The 18,447-nt window shown below is 36.4% G+C and overlaps 1 protein-coding gene across 1 annotated transcript; it reads left to right on the top strand.

Moving 5' to 3' along the window:
• The first annotated feature begins 5,641 nt into the window (after nucleotides 1–5,641).
• LOC149842960 (subtilisin-like protease SBT4.14) lies at nucleotides 5,642–16,848 on the top strand. Its single transcript, XM_090000785.1, has 10 exons — nucleotides 5,642–5,703; nucleotides 12,402–12,499; nucleotides 12,596–12,739; nucleotides 12,945–13,050; nucleotides 13,161–13,683; nucleotides 13,800–13,900; nucleotides 14,226–14,447; nucleotides 15,067–15,175; nucleotides 15,340–15,553; nucleotides 16,286–16,848. The coding sequence occupies exons 1-10, from the start codon at nucleotides 5,642–5,644 to the stop codon at nucleotides 16,846–16,848; spliced, it is 2,142 nt and encodes a 713-aa protein (XP_089856911.1).
• Nucleotides 16,849–18,447: the final 1,599 nt, after the last annotated feature.

The following is an 18,447-nucleotide window of genomic DNA, read 5'->3' as shown; positions in this document are numbered from 1 at the left end:
AAAAATAAATAAAAGTAAACTTACTATGGACTTTGGTAGCCCTCCTAATGACTTTGATGAGCACAAGAAATCTGTCAGAGTTGTCACAAGATTAAGTCTCTATTCAGGTCCGATATAGTGAACCCAATGGAGCAATTGTAACGCACCAAAATTTTAACCAAAAAATTTTTGTGATTTTTTTTCTTTTAAAACTAGTGAAAACAACCTTTTTCTTTTGGTTAAATATTCTGGGTGGGCTACAGTAGGAACAATCATCACAACTGAACTAAAATATGAATAACATTCACTATTAAAATTTAATTCAGTCTCAATAATTAAAAAATCATATTAGAGTATTTTCAATCTAAAATAACAATAAAAATTTTTTCAAAACTATCATAAAAAAAGAAAAAGATTGGCTCTCAACAACGTTGGAGCATTCCATATTCGCTCTGCAGCTATACATCATACCTCACATGAAAATCCATAAAATGGGTCAGACTCGTGAAAGCCTGATTGGAAATAACGACACAGGTAAACCAAAACTAGTATACATTATCATATTTCAACAAACTCACATAATGATGCAGTCAATTATTCATTCAAATATACATATCATCACAATGCATCACAATAATATCATTTATAAATAGTTATAATCTTATGCATGATTAGATAAACGTAAATGCACTGACCATTCAAGGACATAAGATCCTTCATGCATAAGTGACCTTTTTGCGCAATTTAGGTTATTGTTTTACGTGATGCATGCCATGCTTAACTAAATGCACAAACAATTAAGGTGATCATTTCTTAACCCTGTGGGTATTACACAAACAGTACCTAGATTAAGATCATGACCATGACTTAGGAGGTACATTCAAACAATTTATGGTTATGGTCTAGACGAACACCTTTCACTTGTCCTGGGTGAGAGCTACCAACACCTCTTTCCCGATGCATCAAACTTATACTCATGTGTTTCGCGACCTACCACCCCACGACTAATGTGGAGGCATTTTCCTATTTTCGTGGCTGAGAAGGAGCAACCTTCCATGCTCAAAACAAGTTCCATGAAGTCGAAAGTACTACTTACCCTCTCATTATAAGCTCAATAGAATCAATGTTTACATGATTAAGTCTATTATTTATCCATGCATATACAGAATGAATATAATTTTAGACCTTTAATTTGGGTTCAAGAATGCAAAATTCAATGCCAAAGATACTATCATGCAACACATGCAATTATAACATATCAAACTCATTTATGCATTCACTTATAGGCATTGATCATGATTAACTATATGTATTCTTACACAATCATATAAACACGTAATGCATAATACATGCACTTCAATAGCAGTGTGCATTCAATCATGCACATGCAAAAGTTTATCTTTTCATGTCATGTTCCTTTAGGCACTTAGTACCTGCATAAACACAACATTATAGGTTGCATCTGCATGCTTATTTATCATTTAAAAACATAGGCTCAAATCATACATTCACTGCATGTATTGCTTATCCGATTCATACCTGGTTCGAGATCCGCTTAGGCCCATATCTGCTATGTTGTTTTGACTGTGACAGCTCTATTCATAGTCTAAGAACAAAGTTTAAATTTTTACAAAATGTAAGAAATTTTACCAGCTTTCCAATACCGCAAACCGTTAATAAAAACAACTTTGGATTAAGGAGATATGATCGATTTAGGCTCATGTATACTTGATTGTTCTAATTGTCACTGTTCTGTGCATATTTCAAGAACAAAGTTTAATTGTTTTTTAAAATATATGAAATTTCCTCAGCTTTCCAACAAAATAAACCGTTCATAAAATCTCCTTTGAATGAGGTAGATTTGATCTATTTACCCAACATATGTCATATCTTTCACACAGTCGAGAATAGACATTCGAGTGAAATGACTAACACATGTTCCATATTTTCTTTTCACTGATTCATGAAAGCAATTTTTTTATTTTCTTTTCTTTTTATGGGTTCAGTTTAAACCAAACCCCAATTTTGATTTATTCAAGGTCACCGTTGGTTTTGAAACAAAAATCATATTTATGTTCTTTTGAAAACCGGTTTGCCTAGTAAAAACAAACATAAGTGTTCTTTCTCATATATATTTTTTTATTAGCCATGACAAACTGAATGTATACTTACTTATAAGCATGTTAGTTCCACCACTTAAATATGTACAACAAGGATAAAGTTTTGCAAAATACTTACATGATTTCAAAAACATTTGTTCAAATAAACTATTTTTAAAACTCTTTCGATTGTGTGGCTGCAACTCCTTGATCAACCTAACTTCAACGGAGGTTCAGACCTCCTACACTTAATAATGGAAGGATAGAAGCAATAAAGAAAGATAAAAAAGAGAGAAAATAAGAAAGAAAAGAGAAGAGTAGAGAGAGAAAGCTAAAAATTCTAAACATACCAATAACGAGGGGGGGCGTGAGCCCTTCTTGGCTCTTTATATAGTTTTTTTCTGCTTTACAAAACTTTCTAATTCCTAAATTTTCAACCCAAACTTTCTAAATTTCAAAACAACTTAGCCTAACACACATCACTTATTTGTTAAGTTTTAACTTACATATATATTTTTCTCTCTTTGTTTGTTTTATTTTTAGAAAACTTTTGAAATATCAATTTTCACGGATTCTAACTTACAACTTTTAAATTTAATTCCAACATGAGTTGCCACATAAGATGGGCCCACATAAGGGGACACCCCACATGTGGACCTCTATCATTCTATTAAACTTTGTTAATTCAAGTTTTTCATTCTATAAAATATATATTTATTATTTTATGCTATTTTAGAATGGATTTCAAATCCATACAAACCAAATTTTAACTTAATAAAATTACATCACTTACACATCAAATTAAACCTAAATTCATCTAAAATCGTATTTGACTTTATTTCGACACAATTTGCCAATTATTTTATTAAAATTCTAACTTTTTATAAATTCAATTTTGAATGAAAACTTTAATAAAATCAACTTTGATTCTTTATAAAATATCTTTTAAAATTCAACTTAGACTAATTTGCATTTTTATGTTTCTTTCATATAAAAATCCTTATTAATATTATTTTATTCATTAAAAATTCTCTAAAAAGTCAAAGGTGTTACATTTAAATTCAAATTGACGATTAAGTCAAATTTGAACTAGATCAAAACTCAAAATTCTATTCACAATAAACTCCAAAATTAGATTCAAATTAAATCTAGATTAAATCTAATTAAAAATTAAAACCCGATTCAAAATAAATTCCTAATTTGAAATTTCTTCTAAATCTAGATTAAAGCTTGAATTACAATTTAATCATATCTTAAGTTCAAATAATATTTTAACATTAAATTTGCCTTTATTCTTCTTAAAAGTATCAAAATTTTATGGGTTTTTGCGATCGTTGCAAATTTTTTTCTTTTCTTCCTTTTTAGGAAAAAAAGAGAAAAACTCTCGCAAGGTCTCACTTGACCTTTTGTAGAGATATTTTGAAATTACTCACCTCCATTTTGAAATTTATGAGAAAATGAAGAGACACGATTCGCTCGTCGGTACGAGGTTCAACCGTTTCTAGCGCCTTTATCAAAGGTAATCAAACCAAGGATAAAATTCATGCCTTTTGCTTTGCGTAAATTGGTCTAAGTAATTATTCTAAGTTCTTAATGCACATGGAATCAGACTTGTGATATGATTTTGAACTTGGAAAATGTGTATGCTTTTTAAAAATGTTTCAAAAACTTGGATTTTTTCAAGTGATTTTGAAATGTATTTAAAAACATTCTTTTAAGAAGTAAACTTTGAAGTTCAAAAATCAATTTTGAATTGAAAGGTTAAAACTTGAATTGAAAACATGAAATTGAAGATTTTAAAATTGGATTCAAAGTTGAGAACTTTTAAATCTAAAATTAATTGAAAATCAAATTTGAATTGATTTTGAATAAAGAATCAAACTTAAAAATTGATTTTGAGATTTGAAATCATAATTGAACTTGAACTTAAAATTAGAATTGAAGTTTGGAATTTTGAAAGATTGAGTTTTGAAAAATGAACTTATAAATTGAAATTGAATTTGAAATTAAAAGTTGAAATGAAAACTTGATTTGAGACTTGAATTTGAACTCTTGATTTTGAAAATGAAATTTGAAATTAAAATTTAGAATACAAATTTTGAATTTGAAATTAGAATTGAACTTTTAAACTGAATTTACTCTGAATTTTGAGAATTTCAAAAATTGAAATTGAATTTTTGAAATGAATTTACTTTGAATTTTGAAAGTGGAAAATCAAAATTGAATTTGAGATTCATTTTGAACCTTGAATTTGTTTTAAAATTTAAAGTTGAAACTCAGAATTCTAGTTTAAATTGAATTTGGAATTGGGATTTTGAATGAAAGTTAAAAGTTTGAAATTTGAGAAATGAAATTGAATTTTGAAAAAGAAATTTAACTGAAATCATTTTGGAATTTGAAAATGCAAAATTTGAGAAATGATATGGAGGGACCGTTGATTTGCTCTCAAAGAGAGATCGAAAGCAATACCCTAGAAAACATGCGGCGAGCTATTCATGAGGAAGAAAGGTGAGAGACAGAGAGCACCTGGCTGCCGGAGGTGCGGTGGATGGCTGCAGTCGGAGGTTGACCTAGGGTTGGAGCACGACGAGCGAGCGAGGGTGATGCAACCCCCAAATCTCCAAAGGACCGAGGATCCACAGTCGAAGGCCCTCTTTAGCAGACATGAAACCCCCAAAACTCGAAAGAACTTGCTGCATGAGGGGCGGTGGGGCGTAGCTGCAGAGAAGGTCGAGTGATGGTGGTTCGAGCACAGCGAGAGGCATCGTGCAGAGGAGGTCGGGCGACGGTGGCTCCTGAGTGTCGAGGGGGGTTGCTCCTTCACCGCTGGCTAGACGCCAAAAACTCCCAATCTCCCACCGTCGTCGATGCTGGAATGGTGGCAGAGGGGGACGAACCGCAGGACGAAGATGAGACTTGAGTCGAGACCGAGAGGGCAGAGGCTAGGGTTTCAACCAGGGCTCTTCTGCTTTGCAGGGACAGAGAGATTTCCCGATCTTTGCAGGGACAGAGAGATTCTGCAATCAGAAAAGATTAGGGTTTGAAACAGAGACGAAGCAACTATGAGAGAAATATGCGGTTTTGCCTTTCTGACGGAAATGGCAGAAAATGGGGAGTTGGGTCGTGGGTAATTAAGGAAGGGAAGATTTGGTGGATTTCAGAGAGATACATGCAGAGGAGAACCCGATTAGAGAGAGCAGAAGATCGCTAGAGGTGGGGTTCGTAGATGGAGGAATGGTTGTCATTGCTCGCCAGAGGGACAATGTTTAAAGTGCCAAAAAGAGGCTCATCGGAGGGATGATGGTCGTCACTTTCTAGAGAAAGAGAGAGAGAGAGAGAGAGAGAGAGAGAGAGAGAGAGAGAGAGAGAGAGAGAGAGAGAGAGAGAGAGAGAGAGAGAGAGAGAGACTAGCCGGTGGTGGGGAGGAAACTAGTCTGGATAGACACTGCGGCAAGTGGAGAGGAGACTGACCAAGATGAATGTTGTTGGTGGTGGGAAGAAAATCAACTTTAATAGAGGCTGAAGGTGATAGGGAGGAAACTAGTGGACCTTGTTGGGTGACGATGGTCATTAGGGAGAAGGCTAGTGGCATAGTGGTGGAAGTGGTGGGAGAGAAAAGGGGAAGGTAGGGAAGGAGAAAGATAGAAGTTGTTTGATCTGTAAATCGGATGATTGTTGGTTAAAATCAGTTGCTGGAAAACATATTCTAATTTTCATATATATATGTATATACTTCTAATGAAATTAAGGTATATGAGAAACTAATTAGGCTGGTGAACATTGGATTCAAAGTTACATGGAGATTAGTCTTGGGTGTTTATTTCGACAACAACATTACTTGGCATTCCAAGTGGACCCCACAGAAAAAAGGGTGCCAACATTGTAAAAAAAGTACTTTTCTAAAAAAATTGTAGGGTTTTTCTTCATTCGATGTAGTCCATTCAGTTTCTTCCCTATGACCCATCTATTTCTAGCTGAAACCGTTTCACCTCATCCCAGCTTCCCCCTCTCTCTAAAAAATAACAGAAAGAGAGTTCAAAGTTGAAAAGGTTGGTTTATTTTCTTTGTATGTTTTTCTTGTTGAATGCATTTCTCTTTTCGTCTTCCTCTGATGGTCCATTTTTTTCTTGTTGATATGAGGATCATTGATTTTTTTTTTTATTTTCTCGAATTTGGGGTTTGTGGGTTTGGCTAGGCTAAAAAAGGTAATTGAGAGAGCATAAGGAAAAAATAAGGTAAGAAACTTATCTTTGTGTTTTTTTTTTATTTAACAAATCTCTTATGCTTTCTTTTGAGAGGAGAGGTGGGGACCATTGATTTCTAAGCTGCTTTTACAACTTCCATGCCTACCCACCACATTCTCTCTCTCTCTCTCTCTCTCTCTCTCTCTCTCTCTCTCTCTCGTAGTTTGAAGAAACACTTTTTGTAGGCCCACCCTCACAAATTTGTTATTTTTGTTCCTTTCCATCATTTGGGTTTTTGTGATTAATCGTTTCATTTTCTATGTGCCTTAGCTTAATATTAGCCAAATATATTTCAACTAGTTTGGAAGTGGCTGGTCAAACCCCATCTGAAGCTCAAGGTGGGGTTATAATGTGATTAGGAATGACAATGAATCGGGGAAAAATGGGGCCCCACCTTGGACCGGGTATGTAGGACATGAAACGAGGATGGAGGTTAAAACAAAAATGTATGCAGGGGTGGAGGTGGGGTTGGACTTGCGCTTTCTCCTGCCCCGCCTTGCCTCCCCACCCACCCAATCACGGATCCCTATTAGTAAAACTTTCTCTCCTTCTTTAGGAATGGTGGTGGACCAAGGGGAAATGGGGTCCCACCCCACCTCGGCTTGTTTGGACAGGGGATGGAGGTGAGGATAATTGTTAAAATTAAAAGTTGTGCGGGGATGGATGGGAGAATTTTAAGACAAGGCGAGGGTGAAGACCTTGTTTGATCCCTACATGTGATGCATTTTTTTCTAATACTAAGCCAAACCCACAAACCCCAAAATTAAAGGGATTAAAAAATCAATGATCCTCACATCATCAAGTAAACTGAACCATTAGAGGAGAACAAAAAGGGAAATCATTCAGTAAGAAAAACACAAACAAAAACCTTGACTTTTTCAACTTTGAACTCTCTTTCTGTTATTTTTTAGAGAGAGGGGTTGGGTAGGTTGGGAGTTAGAAGACGGGTTTAGTTAGAGAGAGACGAGGGCAGAGGGAAAGAAAAAACTAAATGGGCTGCATCGAATGAAGGAAAACCTTGCAACTTTTTTATAAAAGTATTTTTTTCTTTTTCGTTTCTTAATGTTGGGGGCTTTATCTTTTGTAAAAGTATATATATATATACACAGTCTCGTATAGACTGTGCTCTGCACAGTTTGGGTAAAGACTGTGCTCTGCACAGTCTTTCTCTCTAAAGACAGAAGTATATATAAAAATATATAAAAGATATATTTTTTTTAGTTTTTATAAATTTTTGTCCTAAAGAATGGACAAAAATAGACTCGATCAATGTTGATCGAGTGCAAAACATGGACAAACTCGGCCTTGACTCGTTGACCGATTTCGAATTGGCATTGACCGAGTCCGGGCCGTGTCCGAAGCCGCACCTGTGTTGGGGCGTGTCGACTCGGGTGCGGTGCCTCCTTAGCCGAGTCCGTGTGACATAGATATTGGGGTTTTATTTTGTTTTTATTTTGGGAGGATTGACACACTTCTCTCATCCTTTTTGAGCTTCTTCAAAGATTTAGAACGATGTGATTTAGAAAATGAACTTTTATTTTATATATTTCTAATTTCATTTGGCATCAGATAACTTGTTTGATGTTGTTTTGTATAAATTTCACATATAACAGTCAGAGTTGTCTCAATTACATTATTATTCTCTGTTTCATAATCTACATTCTTGCTTGTGTAGCTTTTTTTGCAGCTTTATGGTCTTCATGATGGTGGCAGTTCTTTTAATCCTCACTATTTCAGCTGATTTAAGCATGTGCTCAACAAGGTTATTGCTGAAAATGGAATTGCTCCTCGTATATATTTAAATTACTAAAAATGAAGGTGCTGATGCAGTTTGTCATAGCTCTGGGATCTTCATTATCGGTTCTCAGCATGCACTAATGCAACTTCTATCTTGCTTTATGATTCATATTATTTTGATCAATCCTGTTACTATTGTAGCTTGTTTGTAAGGGAGTTTCTATACAAATTTTCAATCTCTATAGTGATTGGTTTTACTACTCCAAGGTTATACATGCAGTTCGATAAGTTTCATGACAACATTTCATGTTAAAAAGATGAGCTTTTAATGAGTCTTTCAGCCAGCTAGACGTGTGTGAACCTTATTCCTCTTTATGTTTGGTGAGTTTCAAACAAAAAGCAATCAATTGTTACATGGTTGTTGTGAGCTTACAACATATTTACTCAGGACAACTTTTCTATAGGTTGCATTTTAAAGGCCTTGGAAACGGTAGGGCACAACCTCTCTTTCTTATGATGTAATGAAAGAAGTGGAAGATGAAAAGACAAGAGCCACTAAAGGCATACAATAGCAGATTCACTATGTGCTCAACCACGAGTCCTTTAAGGACAATACAAGAAGCCTACAAGGGCTAATACAAGAGAACAAAATATAAAAAATAAAGCTTTTATTGAAGAAATGCTTAGTAAAAGCAATGAGAACAAAAGTGTGCAAACAACTCCTATATATACAAGTGAATGGCTGAGTGGGCTGTAACTGTGTTTTTTCAATCAGCTGGATGATCTGCAGTCAAATGGAAGTTGTATGGACTCATAGTTTGACTCTAGTGTAGTCTAATGTGGTTGCTTATCTATGTTTTCTGCATCTGCTAATGTTTTTTGTAGCAGGTGTATTGGGATCAGTGGACTGTAACTGTGTTTTTTTTATTCTCTATCCTCTGTTGCAGCAAGTGATATCTCATCACCTGCTATACTACTATTATGCTAAAATTCACATGATTCACAAGATAAACAACAATGTCGCTAGCAAAAGTTAATTTGGATAGATAAGCCTATGAGAAGGTCTTAGAAACTATGACAAATCTGTCCATTAAGTTTTTTCTTAATATTTTTGCCTTTTTGTTGCCTGAAAAATTTAGGTGCCTTGGTTAAACTACTTGTGTAAGTTATCACTTGAAAAAATCATGTGCCATGTAAGTTGTTACCTCAAAAAATTCAATTGTTCGCTATGATTTTGACCAAACAAAAGAGCAAAACTGTCAAGAATAAAGTGAATTAGTCTCGCATCATTCAAATTTTTGGTACATAAACAGGTTTTTTATTAGGGTTTGAAAAATCAATATCCCATAATAATTGTTATCTTTCTAAACCCCAAAAAGCATGTTTTTATCAGAAAGTTAACGGAATTTTGTCAAAAAAGCATAATTCAACTGTAGATTCTTAGCAAATTGACCATATCAAAACACATCTATAGCGCCGGATTGCAGGACACTAGTTACACTGTACAAGTTAACACTCCCAACGCGAAGAATATGTGGATCGAATAATGGAAAGAGAGGTGCACCAAATTAAACACTTATGATGGTCTTTGTTACTGGTTTTTTGTTTTTTAATATTTTTTGGCGAAGCCAAATGAACTTGCTCGGTAGGTTGTGAGCCAAGTAGCAGGTCCAATACATGGCTGGGAATGGAACCATTGACCCACATTTAGGGACAACATTGCAAGGTTCAAAGCAAACGTTTGGCTCCATGGAATCCCTGAATGTCCACAAGAGCATGGAAGAGTGACTACTTTCCAGGCACACAATTTATGGTCCGTCAAGGTCTATGTTTCACTTACACTAACAGAATCATTGACTGGGTTTTACCTTGGGATCAAAACAGGTCCGGATATGGATCCGGTCTTGATTGAATCGACACTGGATCTGATCATTGAAAAGTGGCATAGCGTAGGGGTGAAAAATGGGTCTGAAGCTTCAATCCTATTCCGAAGTAGATTTGACCTATAAAATCTGATATTCAGATAATCCATATCCGAATATGACAGATTTGGAACAAATAATTTGGGGTTGGGGCGGATCATTTTACCCTAAAAATTCCTACAATCAGTTCCTTGTTTATTGGAGAATTTTTTGTACAAAGCTGAGGATAAGCATGATCATCTTCACTTGCCATTAGCTTTTTTACATTTGACACAGTTCAAGGTGGTTCAAGCCAAAAGCTTGGATACCCCTTGAAATTGAACCGAATCATAGGACCCGAAGCTCATGGTCTTCCAACCACTTGATGAGCCTTTTAGTTTTAAGACAACAATTGTAGGCTGTAAATATGTTCAATTTACTAATTGACAGCAAGTCCTTTGAAGATACCCTAATTCCCAATTAATAGGGCAATCAATCAGTTCAAAACGTATAAGATGGGTGGTTCTACATTTAGGGTTTACAAAAAAGAAATGACGAAAATTAGGAATTGAGTCAGATCTGGACCAACCTCACCTATGCCAGAATTGAGCCCTGCTCCATTGTCCAGGGCTTAAGCCTGCCTGTTTTAACAAATGGATCTCCAAGCACGGTTTGTCTAATTGATCAAAAATGGTCATCAATGGGACTGGATCCAGACGGACTTTTGATCCAAACTACAAATTAGACATGCTACCCATACATGAATTTTAAAATAAGATCTACTTATATATTTAGATCGACTTCATATTTATGTTATTTTGGACTCAATCTGAATCTATTTAGATCCATGCATGTGTGGGAATATATACAACAATACAAATCAACCTATTTATGCTTATTTCCATGAAAACTCTCATTTACAAACACTGTCAGAATCAGTACTACCATATAAAACTTCATATACGAGTTCAACTCTACTGCAATTTCAGTTCGGATCCATATTTGCAGCATTAAATTCAAGTTCGGATCCAGGTTGCTGGGATCCAGCTCATATATTGATTTTCCATTCTTTGTAATGCCAAGGGTATCTTTATGATGGTCTAAATGCAGAAAGTTTTCTAACATCCAGAATTTAAGCGAAAAAGATCTCAACCACAGGCTAGCAACTGATCACCTTATTAATACTTACCACGTGAAAACAACTTACCGATCTTCTCCTTGCCCTCCATTGTGTCTAGCAAAAGTGAAGGTTCTGCTTGGGAAGTAGAGCGATTCTTGGGAATTAAGGATTCCAAAATGCATTTGTTTTTCCGTTTGGCATGCATGTAAAAGGCAGTCAAAGAAAAAGAATCCAAATTCCTTTCAAATAAATTCCCTTATTTTTCCTACCAAATCCATTTTACCAATTTCTTCCAAGTATCTTTTGCCAAACAGATAAAGAAAAATGGGTACTTCAAAAATGTCCTTCATAATTTGCTTCCTATTACTCACGGTGGTCCATTGCAGTAGCACCACGGAAAGGAAGGTAAGTAATTGATGAGACTAGCTCAAATTTATTTCTCACAAGTAGGTAGCTAGTGAGTCAATTGGATATCATTTTGCCTATTTGATTATTTGGAAGTCATAAATCTCAAGCAATTATTGGTGGTTCACATAACTTAAGATTTTCTGTTGATACTTGACATAGATTAATCATTTCATATATTAAACTGTCTAACATTGGCAGTCATACATCATGTACATGGGAGACGTGCCATCCAATTTTCTCTCAGACACGCACCATCACATGCTTGCATCTGTAACCGGCAGGTCTCTCTCTCTCTCTCTCTCTTTTGTTTCTCTCCCATCCAATATTCTGTTGGATGTATTTTGGTAATGTTGAATGGTGAATGTTCTCCTTTCTCTCTCTCCCTCTCTAAATCCATCGACAGGTGCAGTCTATCATGATATATATTTGGAGTCTTGAAGATTTATGATTTTTGGCCATCAATTTTTCAAACATTATAAAAACCAACCATGTCTTGAAACCAAACACTACATGCCTTGATCCGTATAATACCAGGCACACAGATCTCATCTGTATGATCAAACTTTTAAAATAAAACAAAAAAAATTCATACAACCCTTATAACATGCTTCATTTAGCACTCTCTCTCTCTGTATATATATATATATATATATAAACCTAGCTTTCCCAAACAATCATGGCTGGTGCCACATGATGTTTTCCAACCAATCCTACATCAAAATGGTAGCAGTAGTATCTCAAATGAATGAGTTTTCCTATCAAACTTAAGTTTCAAAAATTTATTTGTTATTGATACTAAATCATAAATGTGTATACTATGAAAAAAGTTTCGACTCGTTCACAATTAATTATTGGCATTCCTTGAGCATGTGATGAGCAATTTGCTTTAATTTCATGAAATTCATTTTGGCAGCCATGACATTGCAAGAGAGACAATGGTCTACAGTTACAAGCGAAGTTTCAATGCATTCGCTGCAAAACTCTCACCGGAGGAAGCAAAAAGTTTAGCTGGTTAGTATGAAACACAAGTACATTGACTATTGTATACACAATCAATTTTTCCAATAGTTTAGCTTGTTTAATATACTATTACTTAATAATGTGCAGAAACTGAAGGCATGACATCAATATTTCCTAATTCCTATCACAAGCTTCACACCACAAGATCGTGGGATTTCGTCGGCTTCCCTTTGAATGTAAAAAGGCAGCTCAAGTTTGAAAGTGATGTCATCATTGGAGTTTTGGACACAGGTAAGCATTAAAGGGTATTATGAATGTAAGCAATGGTTTGATTAGATATGAATAAGTTGTTCCTTGGTTTTCTAGCCAACTTGACCCAGTCACATTTGTTGCTCTTTTTATTTTATTTTATTTTGAAGGAGCTCTTCTTCTTCTTCTTTTCATAAAATTGATTCTTTTCAAGAAAATGATGCCATCTTTCCTCATATAAACATAGGTATCAGCCCCCATTCACAGAGCTTTGACGACAAGGATCTTGGACCTCCTCCTGCTAAATGGAAGGGCACATGTGAAAGATCTGAGCATTTTAGTGGGTGTAACAAGTATGCTCTCTCTCTCTCTCTCTCTCTCTCTCTCTGTCTCTCTCTCTCTCTCTCTCTCTGATTCATTCAAAGATTTACACTCCCAACCTTCAATAATTAAATTGACACAGCAAACTCATCGGAGCCAACTATTATAGAATAGACGGACCCTTCACGCAACTTCAACCCTCTGATATACTATCTACAGTTGACACTAAGGGTCATGGCACCCACACAGCATCAACTGCAGCTGGTGTCCAAGTTCCAAACGCAAGCATGTATGGGCTTGCTAATGGCACTGCGCGGGGTGCAGTCCCTGCAGCTCGCCTTGCTGCATACAAGGTATGCTGGGAAGACACTGGCTGCTCCGACATCGACATTCTTGCTGCCTTCGACGATGCCATCGCCGATGGTGTTGATGTGATCTCAATCTCCATAGGCGGCATGAACAATGGATACCTCAAGGATGCAATATCGATCTGGTCGTTTCATGCCATGAGTAAGGGAATTATCACGGTGGCGTCGGCCGGGAACGATGGCCCTGACCCTGGCATGGTGGAGAATGTGTCACCATGGATCCTTACGGTGGCGGCGAGTTCCATTGATCGGCAGTTCAGAACCAAACTTGCACTGAGCAATGGCATGCAGATTACAGTATACCTTTGGCTCTTCACTAAAAATTTTCTTCACAATCTTTTTTTCTAGCTAGGTCGCTTGTTTTAGCTTATATATTAAGTTTGTTAATTTGGTTCTTCTTTTTAAAATGACAGGGCATATCATTAAATACTTATTCCCCGAATAAGAAATATTACCCACTCATCACTGGGGCCCAGGCAGGAAGCAGTTCAGGTGGCTACGGGCCATATCCAACGTAAGAACAACTGCATACTTGTATAGTCTTTGCGTTCCTCGGGAAAGTTCAAGATAATTTTTAGAAATTCTTGGGGTTCGTTTGCGCGTGTAGTGTATATATATATATATATATATGTATATATATATATATAAAATCTCACGTACTTCTTAAAAGAATTCGCTACAAGAGGCAATCCTTAGGTTTTTGACCATAGAGATCTGATCCGTACGGTTATATTTGTCAAAAAATATTTTTCAAAAGTGGATTGAAGATTCGCACCCTATAAAATGGCTGCAATAGGATTATAGCTTGTACTCATGATTGCTTAACAATTTGTTTGCAGTTTTTGTGATCAGACTCTAGATCCCAACAAGGTGAAAGGGAAGATTGTTCTTTGTGATTTGGTAAAAGGAGACCTTGACTCCAGTGTTAGGGACATTGGAGGGGCTGGAATCATCTTTCAGAGTTACAAAAGACAAGACGCAACTTTCCCTTTTGCTCTACTAGCAGTTTTAGTGGATACCAACAAATCAATGACAATAAATGATTACATCAATTCCACTAGGTAAGTAAATTGAAACTCGATCTCCTCACTTAAATTCCTGACATGGGTAACGGTTACAATGAAACCTTGAAGTGAGAGGCTTCCATGCATTGACCACCACTATAAAATCATCTTCACTCCCTTTTTGCGCAATTGCGTAGTTGTTGTTGTTGTTGTTGTTGTTGTTGCGCGGTGGCGTGTATCGTAGGTGACGATCCTTCTCTGTCAGCCTACAGCTCCTTCCTTCTCGGTTGGGCCCCTAACCTTGTTCATCTAGCTAATTCCAGAGGAGGATAGGGTTATTTGTGACACAAACCCATCCTTGAATATCACCCGAATTCGTATTTGGGAAGCAATTCGATGTCAATATAAAGTTAAGCAATGGAGTAGTCATATCTGGAACTCTAATTAAAGCCCACCCACGATATTTGGCCACATCAATAAGACTGCCAACTCTTGACAATGTTGTCTGCAATGGGAGACTGAAGCCAACAGACCTTCCAAAAACCTGATTTTGCCATCTTAATTATTCTCCAAAGCTCTATGAATTGCTATATTACATCACGTATATACTTGTTGCACAAAGATTGTTCCAAACATCATCCATTAAAATTGATTTTTTCCTCTATTTTTCTTGAAGGTCGCCTTATGCAGTTATATACAAGTCTTATACAGTTAATGTGAGCATTCCACAAATTGCATCTTTCTCATCTCGTGGCCCGAATACACTCTCACCAAGAATCCTCAAGGTAATGCAGTATTTTACATGCTTAAAAGGGAGAGCAAATCGGGTCATTGGCTGAGTAGGTACTCTGCCCAATGACTGGATGCCATGCATCCCCTTCTGTCCTCTAAATGATCGGATAGTGCTAATCATTGTTGCTTGATCTAATAACCATACCCTTGATTACAGCCTGATATCACTGCCCCTGGGCTAGATATTCTGGCCGCATATACACCATTATCTTCAATGACTGGGAAGAAGGATGACGAACGAATGGTTAACTATAATATAATGTCTGGAACTTCAATGTCATGTCCTCATGTGAGTGGTGCGGCTGCATACGTCAAGTCTTTCCACCCTCCTTGGTCTCCTGCTGCAATCAAGTCTGCTCTCATGACCACAGGTAAATTTGTTTTCTATTTTGTTTTATTTGATATTTTTCCTCTATAATATTTGCTTTGCATTGACAATGATGCCTTAAAACAAATAAAATACACACTAGTATCTGATTGTAGATGTATAGATCTGTCTTTGTGGTTTCGTAAGTTTGATCCTTTACTTCACTCAAAGAATTCTATAGTTGGTAGATTGCATCAAAATAGTAGTGTTGTTCTCTGTTATTGCTTCGGTCTGTAAATGTGTGAATTTGGAAATCCATTGATTTGCCTTTTGCAAACAAAAATATAATTAGAGATTCGCCAAATAACATGCCAATAGTTCTATATTGCAATTCATAAAAATAATCTGCAAAATGTCTCTGCTCTCTCCATTGAAATGAATACTCAATTCTCAACATGGTAGGTGCCTATTTTTGCCAATATAAGGGGAAAAAAAAAACCATGGCAGGTGCTTACAAATAGTTGCAACGAGGGCAGTTGTCATGCTATTTGATATGATGTTATATTCCATCGCAACTGCACATCTCACTTGATGGAGCTATCTATGTATGGCCCCCCGCTTTAACATTCTCATGGTTTCCAAGTGAGATGTACAAGATGGATTGAATACAACCTATGACCGTAACTGCTCTAGATGTGCCTAACCTTGGAAGTTGCTAACCCAGATAGCCCATTATATCTGAAGATTCAAAGGTGCCTATACCATATCTTTAACCGTTTTTCTTTCTCATTTCCAGCAAAGATGATGGACCCAAGGCTGAATGAGGACGCAGAATTTGCCTACGGTTCGGGTCTATTTGATCCAAGACATGCTGTTCACCCAGGCCTAGTGTATGACATGGACCAATTGTCATACGCCCAATTTCTCTGTAAAGATCACATAGACGGTGCTGCCTTGGGAATCATGACTGGTGGTCAATATAACAACTGCTCCGCCATACCTGTCGGCCAAGGCTATGATGGTCTCAACTACCCATCGATGCAGGTCCAAGTTAACAATGGATCCGACCCGATCCATGCCGTGTTCTATCGCACAGTGACCAATGTTGGTGCAACAACTTCAGTCTACAAAGCAATGGTCAATGTCCCAAGTGGGCTTAAGATCAGTGTCACACCAAAAACTCTCTTATTTAGCAGACGGGGACAACGTCTATCCTTTAAGGTAGAGGTGAATGGTGATCCTCTTGGCGCCAATCCTATGGCATCAGCTTCACTTGTTTGGGATGATTCAAAACATAAAGTCAGAAGTCCCATCGTTGTATATCAATTGGCTCCATTCCAAGGAATCACCCACATGTAAAATGTCAAACTTTCATGATATTGAAATTACACTTTTACTTTATAAGAAGAATTGTTCTTTTAGTAATTATTTTTTCATGTAAAACTTATTTATGACTTATTTTGGAGAAGAGGCTCAAGGATGAGCAAAAATGCAGGCTTTATCTACCCTTTTTAATGTTACTTTTTTCTCTCTTCAATTATTACTTTCTTCTACTTCAGTTTCCTAAATGCTTCATATTCAAATCTTAAAGCTTGCGCTTGGAAATGAAACGATGCATGGTTGAAGTGTTTAGCCTGCACGCAATAAGTTTAGAGTTCAAATCCTATTCATTATAAGTTTGAAACAATAATTTATTTTGTAAATGAGCTGAGTTTGAGTTTGGCTTAGTAGGTTTATGTTGTAAATTATATTATTTTCAACTATGAACATATATATATATATATATATATATATTGTAAATGAACTAGCTTGTACTTTGCTTGTTTGGCTCAGGGTTTTCATGAACTCAACCATGGCTCAATTCAATCAAGAAATGAGCTGGACTTGAACACCCTCTACAATCATGGATTATCATATGGTGTTTATATATTCTCCAATAGTTGAGTTTTTCTTTAATCAGACAATATATATTGTTTTTATTTTTTATTTTTTAATTAATATTCTTTTAAGGAAGTAAAAATTATGTTTTAGATTCTGAATTTTCAAGATTTTGGTATGTCTTTAAATTAAGTGCTAAACAATAACAGATTATAATACTTTGTATTGTAAATTTTAAATGCATTGTGAGTCATCCCTTTCCACTTTTTGAAAAACATGTTGAGATGTAAAAACTTCACAACAGTTGGTCGGTTGAGGGACAATGGCAGATTAATGTAGCTAGACAACATAGTTTAGCCAACAGCTTCGGGATTTGCTGTGATCATTGTCAGGAATGAGGATTAGGAACAATAATGACAAAATAAGGTGAAAATACGAGAAAGATGGAGTGTAAAATATGACCTCTTGTTACTAGATACAGGCCACCCTTTTTGCGACCTGGCTGCCTGATCACTATCACGGGGGGGGGACCTTCCTCCAAGGGTGACTCGTTCTCCACGGCATGGCAAAAACTGATGACAATCTCCAATTGATGGGGTTTCAACTGGTTAGTGGGTGCTATTTTTGTGTGTGTGTTGTGGAATCTAATGAGCACCTCTTCGCTGGGTGCATATGGTTTAGGAAGCTGCAGGAGTTCTTCTAGAACGAGGTTATGACTGATTGTTTTTGCAGTCTGTGAGATGTGTTCCTCTACCAAAAGGATCGGGCAAAGGAGACTACGAGTGGAGTAGCTGGGTTTTGATTTCAATGGCAGCTGATTTGGTTACACAAGAATGAGATTGTTTTTTAGAGGGCAACCCCAAGCATAAAGTTATTACAGGTTAGAACCACCAACGAGTGTAGAGAATGGATGATGTTGAAGAAAGCAAAAAATAGGAGCAACCGTCTTGCTTCCGGACATGTTGGTTCAACATGCTCATGTTTAGCGGTTCTAGAATTGGGACCTCTTTTGATAGCTCATCTCTAATTCAGTTGTCTCAATCACCGTGTTTTTAATTATATTTGTATATGTCATGAATT

Source organism: Nuphar pumila, chromosome 3, assembly GCF_984573655.1.
Source record: "Nuphar pumila chromosome 3, dmNupPumi1.hap1.1, whole genome shotgun sequence".
NCBI lineage: Eukaryota > Viridiplantae > Streptophyta > Magnoliopsida > Nymphaeales > Nymphaeaceae > Nuphar > Nuphar pumila.
Note: the sequence above shows the minus strand (reverse complement) of the source record. Positions and strands in the feature narration are given on the sequence as shown.

Excerpts from the sequence above, each read along its gene's own strand:
- LOC149842960 (XM_090000785.1), top strand. The coding sequence starts at position 5,642 with ATGGTCATTAGGGAGAAGGCTAGTGGCATAGTGGTGGAAGTGGTGGGA. Across the intron at positions 13,684-13,799 it reads GCAATGGCATGCAGATTACA|GGCATATCATTAAATACTTA; the intron begins GTATACCTTTGG and ends TTAAAATGACAG. Across the intron at positions 15,176-15,339 it reads TCTCACCAAGAATCCTCAAG|CCTGATATCACTGCCCCTGG; the intron begins GTAATGCAGTAT and ends CCTTGATTACAG.